Source organism: Lupinus angustifolius, chromosome LG02 (genome assembly GCF_001865875.1).
Source record: "Lupinus angustifolius cultivar Tanjil chromosome LG02, LupAngTanjil_v1.0, whole genome shotgun sequence".
NCBI lineage: Eukaryota > Viridiplantae > Streptophyta > Magnoliopsida > Fabales > Fabaceae > Lupinus > Lupinus angustifolius.
In genome coordinates, this window is record NC_032010.1 from 23578776 (window position 1) to 23597623 (window position 18848).

At 32.1% G+C, this 18848-nt stretch overlaps 2 protein-coding genes and 1 long non-coding RNA gene across 10 annotated transcripts; 1 reads left to right on the forward strand and 2 right to left on the reverse strand.

The window, feature by feature from the left end:
• On the reverse strand, positions 1115-8092 carry LOC109341427. 2 transcript variants are annotated; one of them, XM_019579342.1, is made up of 9 exons: positions 7865-8092; positions 7676-7769; positions 5864-7449; positions 4387-5313; positions 4031-4302; positions 3751-3881; positions 2791-3617; positions 2088-2200; positions 1246-1583 (listed from the first exon to the last, which is right to left on the reverse strand). In XM_019579342.1, exons 1-9 carry the CDS (start codon positions 7934-7936, stop codon positions 1289-1291), a joined length of 4317 nt encoding a protein of 1438 aa, XP_019434887.1. In that variant the 5' UTR covers positions 7937-8092; the 3' UTR covers positions 1246-1288. The 2 variants fall into 2 exon arrangements, with proteins under 2 accessions (XP_019434883.1, XP_019434887.1); XM_019579338.1 differs by having other exon boundaries at positions 1115-1583; positions 4031-5313.
• Positions 1592-15177, forward strand: LOC109341556. Its single transcript, XR_002106967.1, has 2 exons — positions 1592-1770; positions 15083-15177. It is a non-coding gene; the product is annotated as an uncharacterized LOC109341556 (long non-coding RNA).
• Positions 10499-15843, reverse strand: LOC109341452 (transcription factor PIF4). 7 transcript variants are annotated; one of them, XM_019579408.1, is made up of 9 exons: positions 14954-15065; positions 13964-14861; positions 13503-13601; positions 13357-13422; positions 13150-13215; positions 12899-13058; positions 11209-11303; positions 11002-11110; positions 10499-10569 (listed from the first exon to the last, which is right to left on the reverse strand). In XM_019579408.1, exons 1-9 carry the CDS (start codon positions 15022-15024, stop codon positions 10550-10552), a joined length of 1584 nt encoding a protein of 527 aa, XP_019434953.1. In that variant the 5' UTR covers positions 15025-15065; the 3' UTR covers positions 10499-10549. The 7 variants fall into 7 exon arrangements, with proteins under 7 accessions (XP_019434953.1, XP_019434937.1, XP_019434913.1 ...); XM_019579392.1 differs by having other exon boundaries at positions 10997-11110; XM_019579368.1 differs by lacking the exons at positions 10499-10569; positions 11002-11110; positions 11209-11303 and adding exons at positions 12094-12164; positions 12592-12705; positions 15663-15843 and having other exon boundaries at positions 12804-13058; positions 14954-15047.

Genomic DNA, 18848 nt, shown 5'->3' on the forward strand with positions numbered 1-18848 from the left:
GCAAAGAGACAAGTATTTCCATGCTTAGGTTACCTCATTGGTGGAGGTGATATCCCTTCAAGTCAATGTTGTGAAGGTATCTTTGGCTTAAAAGATGACTTAGCTGCATCACTTCCTAAACAATGTGGTGTTGATGTGGGATTCACCATTTCCAAGGACATGAATTGTAAAAGGTAAGTGCACAACATCTCTATTTACATTCTATTTCATTATTAACCAAAACTTTTAAAGACAGTGTCATAAGTTTTTCTCATTATGTCCTTCAACTATTTAAAATTTCACTGCATTGGTCTTTTGAGGACTTGGGTCGTTACATTTAACATGTTTTACATCCATCAAATATTTATTAGTTTGACCGTTTACTCTTCATTGTTTCATCAACTATTAGTTTTTATTTATTTGAGTTCAGTTATTGACATTGTGTATTTGTTCTTTTCTTTTGGCAGCATCCCTTGAGCTCTAAGGCAATGGAGAAAATAACATTAATTGTGATATCCATAGAGAAAGTTGAACAATAATAAATGTATATCCATTTTCTATATATAGTTGTATTATGATTCTCTAAGTTGCTTTGCATGTTCACTTTGGTTAATACTACCAGGGAATAAGAGGTTTATAAAGAAAATTCAATATGAAGACAAAACAAATGATGCTATGCATGAGTGCATGAAATAAAAAATGAGGAAAAAAAAACCCAATAAGTGAATAACTAGTTAAACTACAAGAAAAATATGATATGAAAACCAGTAAGGAGATAATACTTAACTAACAAATCCATAACACATTCCTTTCTCTGAAGGTGAAATGTCATCCCAATTCCTATAGTTTCAAAATTTTGGTTATAAGAATGCACTACAAATGCCATGGCTATTCATTGACAACTTTCAAATACAAGGAATCAGATCAAAACAAAAGCATTCAATTAGTTTGGGCTTGTTGAGTTTTAAACTGGGATCAAAACAAAAATGTTCTACAGAAGAAACCTTCCCTTCTTTTGTAGAAGGAATGGTTTAATTGGCAATTTTCAAAGAATTAACTTGGGAAAACCCCATATTTGGAATATCAGAAAGAAGAATTTACTACCAAAATGAAAAAAATTATGCACAAATCTCAAAAGCACAACAGCAGCATATACCAGCTGGTTGAACTTGAATCCAATGTCATCTAATTCCCCAAAATCTGCCAATCTACAAAATTTTTGCAAGCATAGAAAGTACTGGTGACTGCAAGAATCCTATTTAAACAGCATAGAAAGTACTGATGAAATTTCTACTTGTTATATACATTACTACTGCGGCTTAAGAATGCCCGATAGCAGTTTCTGTTGATCTTTATCCAGCCCAGAAAACCACTTTCTCAACGTTTCAGCATCGTCAGAAACAGACTTCAAATATGCTGGAAGACTGATGTTAGTATGAAAAAGGCTTTCAGGATCAAAAGGAAGAAGACCAAACAGAGCAGTGGCAGTAGCAATCTGAAGAGAAAGACATTTCATGGAAGTTGTGCGGCTCAAATAAGCAAACAAATTACATCTCAAGTTCTCAACTCCTCGATCTCCGTAACCACCAGCAATAACTCCAATCCTGAAATTTTTTAACATTGACCACATTGTTAACATAATGACCCAAAAAAGAATAGGTTTCTTGGGAAAACAGGGATACTATCAAAAGGATTTCACAATGTTCAAGTCAAATAGATTCCTTTTCAATAGTTTAAACTCTTCAAGTCTGACAATATAAAGCAGATAATTTTATAAATAGAGAAAAAGAGGTACAGTAGGTGGAATCATTGGTATTTCACAGGACAAGCAAATATCAAGTTATATGTATCAAGTTAGAAGAGTGATTATTACACAATTGTGAGACGTGAGGAGAAAATCTTGATTATTAGATATTGTGATCATCAAAGCTTTCGGTAATATTTTAATCTTGAGCGTGGATTGTCCAATAATCAAGTATTGCTCCCCCATTCTCAATGTAAGATTACTTGACATACCCTCTACACTTGCATCATTTATGTATGTATGAAAAGTGAGTTTGTATGATTATTCACAACAGTATCTCAATATCAAGCAAGAACTAATTTACCTCCCAAGTTGACCAAGAAGAGCCATGATAGCAATAACAAAGTTTTCCTCTACACATGACTTCAGCATATTTAGCAGCTGAGGAATAAATTTGCTGTCAGTCCACGGCCAGCTCTGCATAGGGAAAGGAAACCAAACAATCAGGTTGGAGTACGAACCCGTAAAAACTAGAGTGATGGGTAATTTAACAAGAGAATAGCATACTATACAATTATGATAGAGCACATTGCACTAGTAAGAGTTAAAAAAAGAGAAATGAAAATTAAGCATGACAAACATAAGACCATGGCAGCAAGTCACTTATCCCAGCAAATGATAGCCAAAAACTATGAGTGACATCACATAATCATGTCTAATTTCAAGTTGCAGCCTTACCCAGAAGTAGAGAGGCTATCTCCAGGATTTGAATCCATAACCTCTTGGTCATTAAGTAGCAACCTTATAGTTGCACTGAGGCTCACCCTCAATTATTGAGAATGCTAATCTCATTTTTTTAATACAACGGGTTACCTTTTAAAAATTAAAAAAAAAAAAAGTGTGGCCCAGTGCAAACAGAAAGGCTGTTTCCAGGATTTGAACCTGTAACCCCGTGGTCATTAAGCAACAACCTTATTATTACCCCATACACCTTTTAAAAATTAAAGCATTAAAAAAGGAATTCTTAAAACAGGGTCCATATTAACTTGAAAGGATGAGAATAATACCATTTTGTTTGCAACCAGCTCCACCAATGACAGGACATCACCAAGGTGACAAAAGGTGGAACTCTTACGGGCATGTGGTTGAGTAGCAGAAATCATGCACCTTTTCAAGCAGCAGGACACATCACAATTTGTGCTGATCAAAGACTGAATCCCTTCCTGATTAGACCATTGTCCAGCATGATGATCGTCTGTTGTGAATCTAGAATCTGACAAATCACCTTGTTCTATCCCTTGAAGCCAACAACTTTCTATCTCTTCTAAGAGTAAGCATGCAACTATATCAATGGGTTCAGCACCTTCCAAAAATTGGCACTTAGCGTTGACACAAAATTCAGTATGCAGCTGATCTATTGATGGAAGACAAGAAGCAGGAGCTACTGATAAGTTCTCACCCTCGAGGAACATAACTAGAGATTTCAAAACTGTTATCATTAATCGAAAATTGTCTAAGACAAAAAACTTCTCTCCGCTCAGATAAGCAAAAATATGAAGAATAGTCAGCACCACTAACGAATTCCAATTGCACAATCTAAGAATGTCATATGAAGCCTCACAAAGAAACCCAAAATGATTAGTTGCAGCACATATTGATGCCAATATAATACTCCCTGCTACCAATTGTTCACTTGAAGCAACATCAGAAGAAAATTTAGTTGCACAATCAAGATCACCATTTTTTCTCAGATCACAGTCTGATAATGTCTCAGCAGGTACTTCATTGTTTACTATAACTTTTCCTTCAATAAGAAAATCTTCAATGAGGCCAAGCAGCTCTTGTAAAGAACAATTTTCTAAAAGTAGGATTCTTGCCTCCGGGTCAGACATAACTGTAAAAAGAGAAGAAAAAGAAGTTAAATTCAAGCAATGGTGCACAGAATGAACATGATATCCATGTTTTATGAAGTTCACATAACATGATGTAAAGAAAATGGAGGTTGATTATGAAACAGATGAGGAAACCTGTGCAAATATGTTCAGCATAAGAATTCATGCAGGGGAATAAATTCCCATCCCAGAGTTTTCCAAATGTCATTGTAGCAACTGTGACAAAGTTGAATAGCATAAGTGTTAACAACACAGAAGCCTTCTCCCTGAAAGAAAAGCAGAGTTTAGTACTATCAGGAACTGACTTGCTAGATACTGGGGAAACAGAAGCACAGGTTCAAGGCATAAACATATAAAGGGCATAGATAAGCATGGACCCTTTAGTCTATTATCACAAACAGCAAGAGACACTTACTTCTGTGAGAGTTTTTCTTCCCTTTTAACTGCAGTCAGAATGCTATTGACTTCCCATCCTGTTTGTGTAGCCAAATTGCACCGAGCTAAACATGCTTTTGTAGCAAATACTATCCTAGATATGGTACTATTATCCTCAATATTTGAAAAGACAACAAAAAGATTATTAAGTTGATTGTGTAAACGTCCACTTCCACCCTCCACCAGTTGTGTATCCCTTGATTTTTCTGGAGTGCTCATATGTGACAATTTTACAAGCTCATGTTCACTAGCCTGTGCAGGTTTATTCTTCAAATTAGAAGAAACCCCATAGACATTGAAAGTTTGCTCATTGGAAATGATTTCAGCATTAATTACATTAGAGCTAGGTGGAGGAAACAAGTCTGTTCTTGGACAAAACATGTCTTCTTCGAGTACTTCAGGAAGAGATGGTGACAATGGAGAATCCATTGCTCTTTTAAAGTATTCCTCATCGGCAGCATTTTCTAATTCTAACAACTTCATGTAATTTCCATCAGCTACCTTGTCAAAAAAAATAGAATCAAAATCATTTGCAGCATCACATATCATATCCCCACATGCTAGAGTGGTTCCCAAATTATCTGGTGCAGTGCATGATGTATGTCTACGAACATTTGAATCCTGATAGGCTGCAGCTTTGCTCTTCTCTCTCCCTGTTTTTCCATCCCCATTCATTTGAGGTACCATGTCCACTTTTTCACTGTGAGATTTCTTTCTCCTTTTGTGGGCCCTGTCATTCTTTTCCTGTAAGTTGTTTGGATTATGAAGCATCTCTCTTCCTCCTTCTAAGCATTTGTCTACTCTTTCATCAAACAAACCATGCAAATCAGGCAGATTCTGAGAAGACAAATTTGCAATGTCATGTATACCTTTCCTCTTCTTCCTATGGTGTTCAGAAACAGGTTTGTCAAATGGGTTGCATAAGCTTTGTCTTGCATTAAAGATCTCCTGATTCAATTTCTCTGATGCAGTGACTGGGATATTATTAGCCGTTTCCTGTGAGCCCATCATCTGTCCATCAGAAAAAGATTCTGAACTAGAATTTACAGCAGAACTCTGTAACTTTGTTCTGTTGGATCCTCTAACAAGAGGCTCCGATTTAGAATTAATACCTGTGATGGATTCAGAGTAATTCCCCCCAGATAGAGCAAGAATATGCTGCATTCTGAGCTCATTTTCAAATTGGCTACGCATCTGAGATAGATCTAAATTGCATACTTGTCTCATGACATTCGAATTCTGAAGGTATAGTAAATCGTCATGCTGCAAAGCAATCATCAAGCAAAGAAAAATAGTTAAGGTGTGCATAAATAGGAATAAGATGAAACAAAAAAGACCAGAACCAGCGAATCAATACCCCTTTTTTTTCAACAAAAGTAAAAAGGCAAGTATCCATAACAACTAAACAATTGGTTACTGCTAATATGTAACCACCAAAATAAATATCCATTACTTTCAGAAAATCATAAATTTCCATTTCCCAAGACTATATAAACTGATAGTGCGACTGCTAAAATGAGTATAAACCAAAAGATTCAAAGAACAATTTAGGAGACAACCCACAATTAAGTTATCTGCATATATGATAAGTCCATAACATAGATGACAAGTCCAACACTTGTCTGCATGTCAATAAGCCAACCACTGGCTTTCAAAAGATAAGACTATGAGTTATTTCAAATATAAATTTCAACACTGTCTCGTTTGTGTTTTGTGTGCATGCACATACTTGAGACAGGAAGAGGAGGTGCAAACTAGCAAACAATATGTGAACTTCATATGTGTCAGCAAATAATTCATCAGTGAAACCAACCTTTGCGTAGTCATGTGTACTTTCAGCAACAGCTGAAAACGATGCATCTAACATATCAAGGCGGTGTACAAGTTGAATGGAATCAATCTTCAGGCGACCTAATTCATGACGTAAAATGTTGTGACGACTTGCTTCTAACTTAAAATTTTGCTTGGCGTTCTTCACGCGTAGCTTTTCCAGCTTTAGTTGGCTTTTCAAAAGCTTCATTTTAGTACTTTCAGCTTTCGAAACAGTGTCACTGGTTACTCCAGCCATTTCAATGGATTCTCTCGTGGATGAGAGTTCAGTTATCTTCTGCTTCAAACCCTCAATTGTACGCTTGTCCTCTTCTAACTGTTGAGACATCTGGTCTGCACGACCTTTCTCTTCCATGAATTTCTTCCAGTTATCTTCTGCAAGTCCCTTCTGTGCCTCTGTGTTAACCACCTCTGAATCTGCACGTCCCCTTTCCTCATTTGCCTTCTGTTTTTCACCCTCCAATTTTTCGTTAGCTCTTGCCATCCCCATTTCCAAATTTCTTTTCTCTGCTAACAACTTCCGCTTTTCAGCTTCAAACTTTTTGTTTGCCTCTTCAAATGCATACATTTTGGATGCCAACTTTGCTTTTGTCTCATTAACTTCTTTCTCCAATCTACCAAGCTGAGACCTATACTCCTCCATCTTCTTCTCTGCTTCAACTCTTGCAATCTGCAACCCTTTCTCAACATTCTTATTCTTCTCCACTTCTAGTAACTTCCGAGCTTCAGATGCATTCTTTTTCTCCTTCTCAACATTCTTCTTCTCAGATTCAAACCTTTCTTTCTCCACCTCGAAAAGTTCCATCAACTCACTGATTTCCCTTTCCTTATTATTCTTCTGCGCTTCTAGTAACTTCTGAGCTTCAGCAGCTTTCTTTTTCTCCTTCTCAACATCATTCCTCCAAGATTCAGCCCTTTTTTTCTCCGCCTCGAGAAGTTCCTTCAACTCACTGATTACCTCTTCCTTATTCTTCTGCGCCTCTAGTAACTTCTGAGCTTCAGCAACTTTCTTTTTCTCCTTCTCAGTACTCTTCCTCTCAGATTCAGCCCTTTTCTTCTCCGTCTCTAAAAGTTCCTTCAACTGACTGATTTCCTTTACCTTATTATTCTTCTCCGCTTCTAGTAACTTCTGAGCTTCAGCAGCTTTCTTTCTCTCCTTCTCAGCATTCTTCTTCTCAGATTCAGCCCTTCTTTTCTCCGCCTCAAAAAATTCCTTTAACTCACTGGTTTCCCTTTCCTTACTTCTCTCGGCTTCTAGTAACTTCTGAGCTTCAGCAACTTTCTTTTTCTCCATCTCGGCATTCTTCCTCTCAGATTCAGCCCTTATTTTTTCCACCTCGCAAAGTTCTTTCAACTCACTGATTTCTTTCTCCTTATCCGCCAAACAAGCCTGTAAACCTTCAATGCTCTCATTTCCATCCCGAACACCATCATTGTCAAGTTTCTGCTGAATCTTAGCAATCTCAGACTTCAAACTAGAGACTTGATTCTCTAAAGACACTCTAGCAGTATATTCTTTGAGTTTTTCTTCTGTCTCTGTATTGGTCCGCAACCTTTCGTCCTCACATTCTGAATAAAAAATATATTATTACACTACATTGCGGCGTACATACAAAAAGATAAATCTGGCTTCAAACAAATTTTATCTCTCTTCCCCTCAACCTACCAAAACTGCAATTCAAATATGATGAATCCAAAAACAAAAACAAAAAAAACATTGGATCGACGCATAATGAACCCAAAAAAATAAAAATAAAAATTTCTTAAACGAAAAAAGTGGGTGAAAGATTGTTACCTTTCTTGAGGCGGTTAATTTCTTGTTCTTGAATCTTAATGGCTTTGCGAAGACAATCTCGCGAGTTTGTCAGCTTTGAAATTTTCTTCTGACACTGATCATAATGTAAATGGCGAAGTAAAATCGTGATTCAGTTTCAGCCATGAATAAATAAATAAAGTGAAAATGAAAGAGAACGAAAGTGTGAACCTTTTCAGAGCAGAGAAATGCGTTAGCGGAATCAGATTTGAATGGATGATCTGATGAGAACGCCATATCCATAACAAAGTTGAAGACTTTAATCAATGAGATGAGATTTCAATCCCTAAACCCTAAACCCCATTTGTTTTATTACTTCAATCCAATAGTACCCTTTCTCCATTGTTGAGTTGAATTTCAATCATATCATATATTATACTCTTTATTGCTCTTATAATATACTCTTCACTTTCGAAATCAGGGTTTTCGATACACTCCAAATTCAACCTCCAAAATACTATTAGGTTTTTAGAATTTATAACACTGACTCACCATGTTTCTGCATTCTTTTTTTTATATTATTTTATTATCACAATTCAAAAATCATAAATCATTTTTAGTTTCTAACTCAATTACCTTCTTACTTTAATTCATCTGTAAAAAAAATTGTATAAGTTTTGTACAATCAATGCTAATACTATTCATTTAATTATCCTTAATTCTTTAAGGAATTAATATAAATAAATGATGGATAATATATTAAATATATATAAATTTTTATACTGATAATGTATAGATGTTATACTCTATTTTGAATATAATGTTTGGTAATATTATTACCTAATATCATTATTTAAAATGTGTTAATGTTTGATAAATTTGGTACAAGTGTAAAAAGTTGGATTGAATACCCAAAAAAAATGTTGCAGACCAATGAGGTTGAACATTTAAGTTTGATAATTTTGATTTACTTAATATATATTTTTATAAATAAATAGTAAAATGATGTAGAATAGTTTATTAGAGGTTTATAAGACATGAGTCATTTTTAAGATGTTATCCAATCAAAATTAATAATTTTAGATAAATAACTTTTTGATAAATAAGCTTTTTGATTAGCTTATAACCCTCTAAAACCCTTGCAAAACATACCTCGTACTCTAGCATTTTATATTAATCCCATGTTCAATTTAAGATATTAATCACTGGATGTAAAAGTTTGATTTCATTTCGTTTTTTTGGTGGCATTTCAATGACCGAATCGAACAAAAAACACAGAGTTTGGTTTCGCTCAATTAACCGCAAATTTAACTGTAAGAATTAAATCACTTTTGAATAGTTTGTTTCGGTTCCACGGTTTTTCCAATTATTTTTTTATAAAAAATATTGCACTAATTGAAAAATAAGCATGTATTACAAGTGATATTGTTTATCCATAAAAGGAAGAAAATAAAGTATCATCTGATATAAAGAGATAAGTTATCTCACCCGACCATTAAAATTATGACATATGTCTTATTTAATTATTTTCTATAAAAATATTTCTAAAATAAACAAAAATACATGTGTCTTACTTTTACTAGTTGGAGGAGATAAATTATCTCCTATTACAAGGAGATACTTTATTCTCTAAAAGGAAAAACACTACTACTATTATTATCAAAACTATTAATCATATATAAATGTGTAAGCAAATTGAAACTCATAATTGTTTGTTAGTAACATATATAACAATTATGTAATTGATGAAGAAAAAAGTAATTATCACATAAAACTTACAATACACAATTATTACACATACATCTATTAGTAATATATATAACAATACAATTCATGATTAGTAACATACATCAATTATTAAAATATATAATGGTTACATTTATAACCTTACAATTTACAATTACTAACATATATAACAATACATGTATAACAATATATGATATATGTTCGTTCAAATTCAATACCACAAAAGTTAAAAAATATGTTTCAAATCATCAAAACAATATCAAACAATTTAGTAAATAATAACATATATAATAGTAACTTAATAACAATTTAGTAATATATATAACACTACAATTCACACAAAAAAATATGATAATTTAAGCCATAAAATTGGTTGAAGAATTTAAACAATAATAAAATATCATTCTCTATTATCTATTTCTTTAATATGCGATTCAGTTCCAACGATTCCTAAATTTATAAAATCATAAACCGAACCGAATATAAATGATTCAGTGTGATGGTTTAAACCAGAACCGCTTACACTCATTCACTGTTGATGATATTATTTTAAATGTAATATTTTATTCTTAAAAAATCTTAACAAAAAAACAAAATGCATAAAAGAAAAAATAAAACTATTGTAGTTTAGAATAGTACTAATTTATTAATCTGATCAAAATATATAATGTTGTGTAATTAAAAAATAGGTCGATTTTGAAAGTGTGTGCCAAAGGTCCTAAATATGTTTCATATACTCAAAGATGATAATATATTTTTGTTTGACAAAAATGCAGTCTCCATTTATCGTGAAGCAATAAAAGGAATATTATCCTATCTTATTAAAAGAAAATGAATATTTTCTTTAGAGATATAAGATCCTTATTTAATTGAACCTAATTTCTACTTCATGATAATTGCACTCAATTGATACATTTACGCTTTGGTAGTAATTCAACATCATTTTCAAAAGATTAAAATCATAAATTAGAACTTTAAGTCCATATTATTATATTTATTTCCAATATGGGAGTTCATCTCTTAATTCCTACTTAAATAACTTCAAAAGATGAAAACAAGTGGTGAATAATTTACATTAATAACCACTAAAAACAATCAATTATTGATCCCATAATGTTAGGATTGAATCCCACCAACCAAATTCTCCAATTGAGTTCATGTTACTTCTCTTCATTTAAATGTGGATGAACCTGAAAAGTAGCAACAAATAGAGCAAAGACCTATGAAGTAGCAATAAGTGTGGACTTGAGCATTTCAACCATAAATAAAATTTATATTTTTATTTGGCGCTCACACATTATTTAATAATTTATTAAATTTTTTTACAAAATAAGAATAATATGTACTTTTCTTTTTTCCCATAATGACAAACATCATTTTTTATTCTTATTTGAGTCTCACAACATCTACATTTTCCTCGCAACTAAGACATATGAAGTAGCAATAAGTGTTTACTTGTTATGTATCTATATATACTTACTTGTATCAAATGAATCAAGTAATGAGATCATATCTTCATTAATTAAACTCTCATTTCTATCAAAATGTTGTTATATTCTTCTTCAATTTTTGGTCATGTTCTATCCTACTTATAAAATACACCAAAAATATAAGTACCTTACCCATTTTGGCACTCATAGGATCATCCATATTGGCTGCACCAGTAGTGGGTGTGATCATTGTTTGACCTTGTAGTAGTGTCTGTGAACCATATCTATATGCATTCATTGGCTACAAGATAGAACCAACATGGTTAAACTAATAGAACTTTAAGAAAAAACTAGAATGATATGAAACTAAGGTTCACTTGAAAGAAACCAATTATTGACCTGAGTTGCACTTTGCATAAGGTGACAACCCATGTAACGTGCATATTGTTCTGCAAGGAATGAATTTTGCATCTGATTTTGGTAATTAAATGCACCCAAAACTGGATTTTGAATATGATAATTTAAGCCATAAAATTGGTTGAAGAATTTAAACAATAATAAAATATCATTCTCTATTATCTATTTCTTTAATATGCGATTCAGTTCCAACGATTCCTAAATTTATAAAATCATAAACCGAACCGAATATAAATGATTCAGTGTGATGGTTTAAACCAGAACCGCTTACACTCATTCACTGTTGATGATATTATTTTAAATGTAATATTTTATTCTTAAAAAATCTTAACAAAAAAACAAAATGCATAAAAGAAAAAATAAAACTATTGTAGTTTAGAATAGTACTAATTTATTAATCTGATCAAAATATATAATGTTGTGTAATTAAAAAATAGGTCGATTTTGAAAGTGTGTGCCAAAGGTCCTAAATATGTTTCATATACTCAAAGATGATAATATATTTTTGTTTGACAAAAATGCAGTCTCCATTTATCGTGAAGCAATAAAAGGAATATTATCCTATCTTATTAAAAGAAAATGAATATTTTCTTTAGAGATATAAGATCCTTATTTAATTGAACCTAATTTCTACTTCATGATAATTGCACTCAATTGATACATTTACGCTTTGGTAGTAATTCAACATCATTTTCAAAAGATTAAAATCATAAATTAGAACTTTAAGTCCATATTATTATATTTATTTCCAATATGGGAGTTCATCTCTTAATTCCTACTTAAATAACTTCAAAAGATGAAAACAAGTGGTGAATAATTTACATTAATAACCACTAAAAACAATCAATTATTGATCCCATAATGTTAGGATTGAATCCCACCAACCAAATTCTCCAATTGAGTTCATGTTACTTCTCTTCATTTAAATGTGGATGAACCTGAAAAGTAGCAACAAATAGAGCAAAGACCTATGAAGTAGCAATAAGTGTGGACTTGAGCATTTCAACCATAAATAAAATTTATATTTTTATTTGGCGCTCACACATTATTTAATAATTTATTAAATTTTTTTACAAAATAAGAATAATATGTACTTTTCTTTTTTCCCATAATGACAAACATCATTTTTTATTCTTATTTGAGTCTCACAACATCTACATTTTCCTCGCAACTAAGACATATGAAGTAGCAATAAGTGTTTACTTGTTATGTATCTATATATACTTACTTGTATCAAATGAATCAAGTAATGAGATCATATCTTCATTAATTAAACTCTCATTTCTATCAAAATGTTGTTATATTCTTCTTCAATTTTTGGTCATGTTCTATCCTACTTATAAAATACACCAAAAATATAAGTACCTTACCCATTTTGGCACTCATAGGATCATCCATATTGGCTGCACCAGTAGTGGGTGTGATCATTGTTTGACCTTGTAGTAGTGTCTGTGAACCATATCTATATGCATTCATTGGCTACAAGATAGAACCAACATGGTTAAACTAATAGAACTTTAAGAAAAAACTAGAATGATATGAAACTAAGGTTCACTTGAAAGAAACCAATTATTGACCTGAGTTGCACTTTGCATAAGGTGACAACCCATGTAACGTGCATATTGTTCTGCAAGGAATGAATTTTGCATCTGATTTTGGTAATTAAATGCACCCAAAACTGGATTTTGAGGCATGGATTGATCAATAGGTACTCTTGGTAATTGCATTGAGTTTTGAATAGAAGGTGCAGCCATTCCCATACTCATTTGTGACATATAATGTTGAATTCCTGGAAACATCATTGGTGACATGCTACCCCCCATCCACATTACCTAGGAAAACATCATTGGAACAAAATATATTACTTCGTGGTTTTCGGTATAAAACATTTGTCATATGTAAGAAATTGTAAGGCACTTGTACCTGAAGCTGTAACTGAAGTGATTTCAAGTATTCAATTGCTTCTTCTAACATTGATGCTTTGTCTGTCTGCATGTTTTAACACCAACATGATTGAATGTTATTAAAAGGAGAATCATTTAAAGCTAGAAAAGTGTGTTAACTAAATCTCTCTTTCTCTTAGCATCTCCGAAGAAATTGAAAAGGATAGTATGCATTATGAAAGTGAACCTTGTTACTGTTTGGTATTAGTTGCTGCAATGCCCTCATCTTCTCATTGATTCTATCTCTTCTTCTCTGCACTTGTAAAACAATAGTGGTAAGAGTTAATTCACAAAAGGTTCAACTTTACATGAACAAAAATAAGCATGCCCGACCCTTTCGGATAGATTGTGGACTTCAGCTGCCCGGTTTCTTCGGGAAGACCCTGCATGTTGTGATGCCTTGCTGCCAATACCTGACTTAAGTTCTGTGGCCTATTATATATAGACACAACAATATGAGTCCAAAAGAAAACAATGACAAAAACAAAGCAAGAATGCATTTAATCATGACGAGTAAATCGTCAATTCAATTCTCCGAAGAAGAAAGTAACATCGGTTTGATTCCAAAAGATTTGTGTCACCAAATGAGTTCTTGAATGTTTTTACATGTGTCCTTTTAAGACTTAATTGACGATTTCTAAAATCTTAGGGACCAAATTTCACACTAATAGCATTTATAACTTATATGATGACACTAGTCTTTCAAGAATCTAACTTGTGACACTCTCATATTTGGAGGACTTAATTGAAGGTTAACTCTAATCATGAAGGTAAATGGAAGGAGGGGGCTTCACCTCACTTTGTTCCTCTGATTCTTCTGCATCAGTCCTTTTTCTCTTTTGGCCAAGATTTCCTGTTGACAGGGAACATGTTTTTCCAAGACTACTGCCTGAGCCACCAGAAGATGATGTCAAATTCGGTTCAACCATCTCCGACTTTCCCTTTTCGCTCCAAGGGAGTGTTCTCTGGACATAATCTCTTGCAGCTTCAGTTTCAGCAGATAAAGTAGTAGCCCAACCACTACTTGATACCATGCTTACACCTGGTTCCTGAGGTATGTGATTGCTGCCACAGTGACTTGAACCAACCGTCATCACTGAACACTCTTTGCCTTCATTTTTTGACATATTTGTACTAACTTTCTTTCCAACTAGAGCATTAGCAGGTACGGAAGAAACATTAGGAGGTGCCGAAAAGCCTGAAAATTTTGGAACCTTTTTTGTTCTACCTAAGTCATTGGTTTGTTTAGATGAATCAGGAACATGAAATTTCGGAACAGGCACAGGATTTGCTTGGAATTCCTTAACACAAGAAGGTTTCATATTAGGTGATTGTGAATTTGAAGTTGCATGAGGAGCACTAGGCTGAACAATTTTGGCAAAATTTTCTTCTTCCAATTGCTTGATTGGCTTATAAGACTCAACTTGAAAAGGCGCTATTTCAGGTAAAAAGTTTGAACTAAATTGTTGTTCCAATGGATCCTCAAGAGGGTATTGGAGCCATGAAATTGTCTCATCTTCTTGACTCAAATTACTTGAGTTTCCATAAGGTACACTAGTCCTCAAAGTTGACCCCTCATTTTTCTGAACCTGTCTCATATCAGATGAATTTCCAACTTGTTTCTTTTGTGTTTGGCTGTTGAAAACTACTTGCCCATTTTGCCATAGGAGCTCTACAAGTTCTTGGTCTGGCCTGTATATATAAATATGATTGATCACTCAGACAATTATAACCAAAGTTATTTGACATAGTAACTTGATTTTACAGATTTAGATAATACACACCCTATGGATCTCTTTTGATTGGTGACAAATGTATCACTCTCAAAATTCCAACTAGGAATGTTGTTGTTCATGGCTAATTAACCACACCAGATACCTGTTTTAACAAAAAAGAAGAGAACTTTAGACTAGAACAAGCTTTACAAGCACAATAAAATAATCTATATGGTCAAGCTAATTGAATAATCATATAAAGTTCTAAAGTGAAAGAAACTGTATATTTTTTTAAAAAGCCTCTTGATTATTATGGACTTGACATGCAGAAATGAGAGAAAGCCAATGAAATGGTTCCACAAGTTGATTTTACCATTCTGAGTTGGTTATATAAATATAGCAACAAAAGGTTACTCTCCAAGAAGACCAAAAAGGAAATTCAACTATAGTTGAAAGTACATCATGCACATTAAAAAACAGGCCAAGAACAGCAATAAACAATAATGATATACAAATAGTATTAAAGAAAAATACCCAACAAAGTTGGAAAAAATTGAGATAGTTTATTAGCACTAGAAGACTAGAAATGGATCAGAAATTAAAAAGAAAAGTGAAGTGATTTACAAATAGCTGAAAACTTTACTTTATGTGATTAATGAAAAACATAAACAAACAAATATAATTTATTTTCAAGCAAGGTAAAAATACACCAGACTCTCCTTTACAATTATAATATAAGATCAGAAAAGAAGAACCAGTCGTGAAATATGGCTAAGACCCTTTTTTGTAATTGCTTGACTTGAAGGTCCTTTACCTCTGAACATGTGCTTCTTCTGTTAGGAAAGATTAGACAAGAGAGTAGTATAGAGCATAGTTTTTAACAGCAAGAAAGACAGTGATATAACCAAAGAAAGAAGAGAGCAAATATGCCATAGTACAATAGTGATTTGTGCTTGTCAATAGCAACAAAGTAATGGCTAAATATGTGTCATCTGATAAATGAATATGGGACCATTTTGCAGCCTAAACAAATTTTGTCTTCAAAGTTTTGGCTAAAATTATGTTGTGTAAAGTCAAATATGTCACAATATTTGTTTATCCTTTCAATTTTGTGATATATTTTTTGATAACATATAAATAAATATAAAATTTATTATCAATATATTTATATTTTCACACCATATTATCTATCATTTATTATTATTATTAATTCTTAAATAAAATAAGACTGGTACATACATACATATTAATGGTGATTGTATAATATACTTTACATAAATTTATATTTTTTGGTACAATCAATGATATATTTTCATCATATAAATAAAGAGCTAATCTTTTTTCAAGATATATGGTTATACCATTTAATATGTATCATTCTCAGAAATCAAATATTGACTTTTCGATCTTTATAGAGATTCATATCCTTGAACATACTGAAATTCATATTGGTTAGAGGGTATATTTTTGAGGTGTCTATTTAGATAGAAATAATGGAAGGAAATCTAATTCTGAATGCACATGGTGAGTGTTATCTGAATATTGAAAGTGATAACACGTGGCAGTGTGAGGAGTTGGTATTTAATGGGGACTGAAAAAGGGACAACATTGTCAGAGTAGAAAAAATATGTGGTATTCATTCATACCAATCAACAAATGAAGGTTTGTATCAAATATGAAACGCACATTTGTTGCTAAGAATATGACACCTGCTTTATCAAATAAATGAACAAACCACTTTAACCAATCAACTATAGGGTAAGCTCACATGACAAATTACAATCTTCATACTCTAAAATCTCATCTCATTATTATTTGAACATGAGTGTTTATACTTTATATTCCACAATTTTACTAACTTAGTTGATGTTTGGAAACTCATTTTTAAAATACATGTGATCAAATCCAATTGAAATTGAGGATTGGTCAATTACAATTTATCTGGATTTATGAATTTTAGCATCTAAGGGTAGATAACACCATATGTTTAAGGAAAGGCAAGATCTTACCTTATTTTGTTTCAATTCAATTACTTGTTCACTGGCATGTGTCTTACATGATATCACATTTGCTGTCCCACAAAGTGTGTCACTCAATGTATTACTGTTTGTGATTGATTAGAAAAATGTATTTAAATTAAATTTTAATAATTAATTATTTTTCTAACCAACCAGAAACAGTAACACATAGAGTGATACACTGTTTTAAGACAACCGATATGTATCCTTCTGTATATGATGCAAACTACTCTCATTGAAAGTATATGTCAATTAATGAATAACAATAATAGTTTAATCTGGTCCCACCTTTCTCCTTGTAGAACAACTTTAGTTATATGTGCCCCTTGTGATTTTTAATTGTATTCTAACTTCTATCTTTTACATTCCACAAATACATGTTCAACTTGCTCATAGCTACACCAACTATAAACACTTGATCCAAAAATAAATAAAGATAAACATTTAGATCTTCATTTTCTTTTCTCTCATATCATATTTCATATATTATTCCAAACTAATGATAATAAAATTAAATTAAAAAACAATAAAAATAAATATTTAAAATTATTATTTGACATAACATATTTTTATTGACACGAGATAATATATAAGAAAGAATGTGAGACTCCAAATCTATATTATAAAGAAATAGTGTGAACAGTTGAAATTCCAGTTGAGAAAGAAAGTAAACTATCCAAAAATTATTGTCAACACTTGCTCACCCCACCAAATGGATTGAAAAATGCTATATTCAGGCGATGCAACAATCACCAACTCATGTTTGAAAATCACTTCAAAATTTAATGCCCACATTCAATGATATTTGACCTTTTTCTTTATAACATATATACCTTTAATGTTGTTAGTCATCCTTTGTCATCATATATTGGTTCAAATCATTAAAGAAGACGGATGTCATATGTTTTGAACGTTGTCCCATTTCTTGTTCTGCACCAGTGTCTTATTACCTATTTCGAATGGTATCTTATTTCCGGTTCTGAATGGTGTTCCGAAGAAAATAAAAAACTTGAAATGATATTTCCTTACTTATTTTCCCTTTTTCAATTTTACTTTTACATTTTTATTGAGAATGAGTGACATTCACTTATCCAGGTAAAAAAATAAGTGAGAAGGAAAGTTATCAAATCGTAAATTGATTGGATTTTAAAACTTGGAATTCAAGAACATATTTCAACATGCTTTGGTTTAATAAGGTTTGACTTGTCACAACCTATGTCAAACAAATTCCAAAATGATTTGGTTTAATATTTAATAAGGTTTATAAATAAATTGTGTCTTTACACTTTCCACACTCTCATAAGAAACTAACTTTATTGTTTTTAAACAATGGAAAGTATTTGTTATTTCTCGATTTTATTACTATGTTTTATATCACATGATCCATACAAAATGTCATAGTATTATATCTTCAAATTTTCTTTCTTCCTTATAATAATCCAAGTAATTAATGGACGAGGATGGTGTTCCTGAAAAGGTTTTTGGGGACGAAATTGGTCTTGCTTCAAAGTCTGAATGATGACAAAAGAAAAAAAAATCAATAAAGCATGAAAGACAATAATCACTTGTTATCCAATGTATCATGAGAAAGTGAAATTTCATAGATTTATTAATTGATGAAGAATTGCATAGGCTCAATTAGTAAGTAAAAAAAGAGTATGGTGAAATGTTTAAAACTCTAAGAGTTCGTTTGTAAGTTGAGTTTTAGAAGAGAATGTGTGAGAAAGAGAAACCAGAGATGAGGAAGAAGAGAAACAGGAGTGATAGAGAGAGAACAGGAAAGTAAAGAGAAATGAATTTGAACTTTTATTATTCAATTGATAATCTGAAAAGTGAACAATGGATGATTATTTATAGGTGCTAAAGCTAGCCCTTTGAACTTAAACTAATTCAGTTTATATAAAAAGTGATTTAGTTTTATCCTAACAGCATTCTAACTAATCATC

Excerpts from the sequence above, each read along its gene's own strand:
- LOC109341427 (XM_019579338.1), bottom strand. The coding sequence starts at position 7,936 with ATGGATATGGCGTTCTCATCAGATCATCCATTCAAATCTGATTCCGCT. Across the intron at positions 7,770-7,864 it reads CATTTCTCTGCTCTGAAAAG|TGTCAGAAGAAAATTTCAAA; the intron begins GTTCACACTTTC and ends CATTATGATCAG. Across the intron at positions 3,882-4,030 it reads GAAGAAAAACTCTCACAGAA|GGAGAAGGCTTCTGTGTTGT; the intron begins GTAAGTGTCTCT and ends CTTTTCTTTCAG.
- LOC109341452 (XM_019579392.1), bottom strand. The coding sequence starts at position 15,024 with ATGAACAACAACATTCCTAGTTGGAATTTTGAGAGTGATACATTTGTC. Across the intron at positions 13,423-13,502 it reads TCCACAATCTATCCGAAAGG|AGAAGAAGAGATAGAATCAA; the intron begins GTCGGGCATGCT and ends TTACAAGTGCAG. Across the intron at positions 11,304-12,898 it reads GCCTCAAAATCCAGTTTTGG|GTGCATTTAATTACCAAAAT; the intron begins GTGCATTTAATT and ends ATCCAGTTTTGG.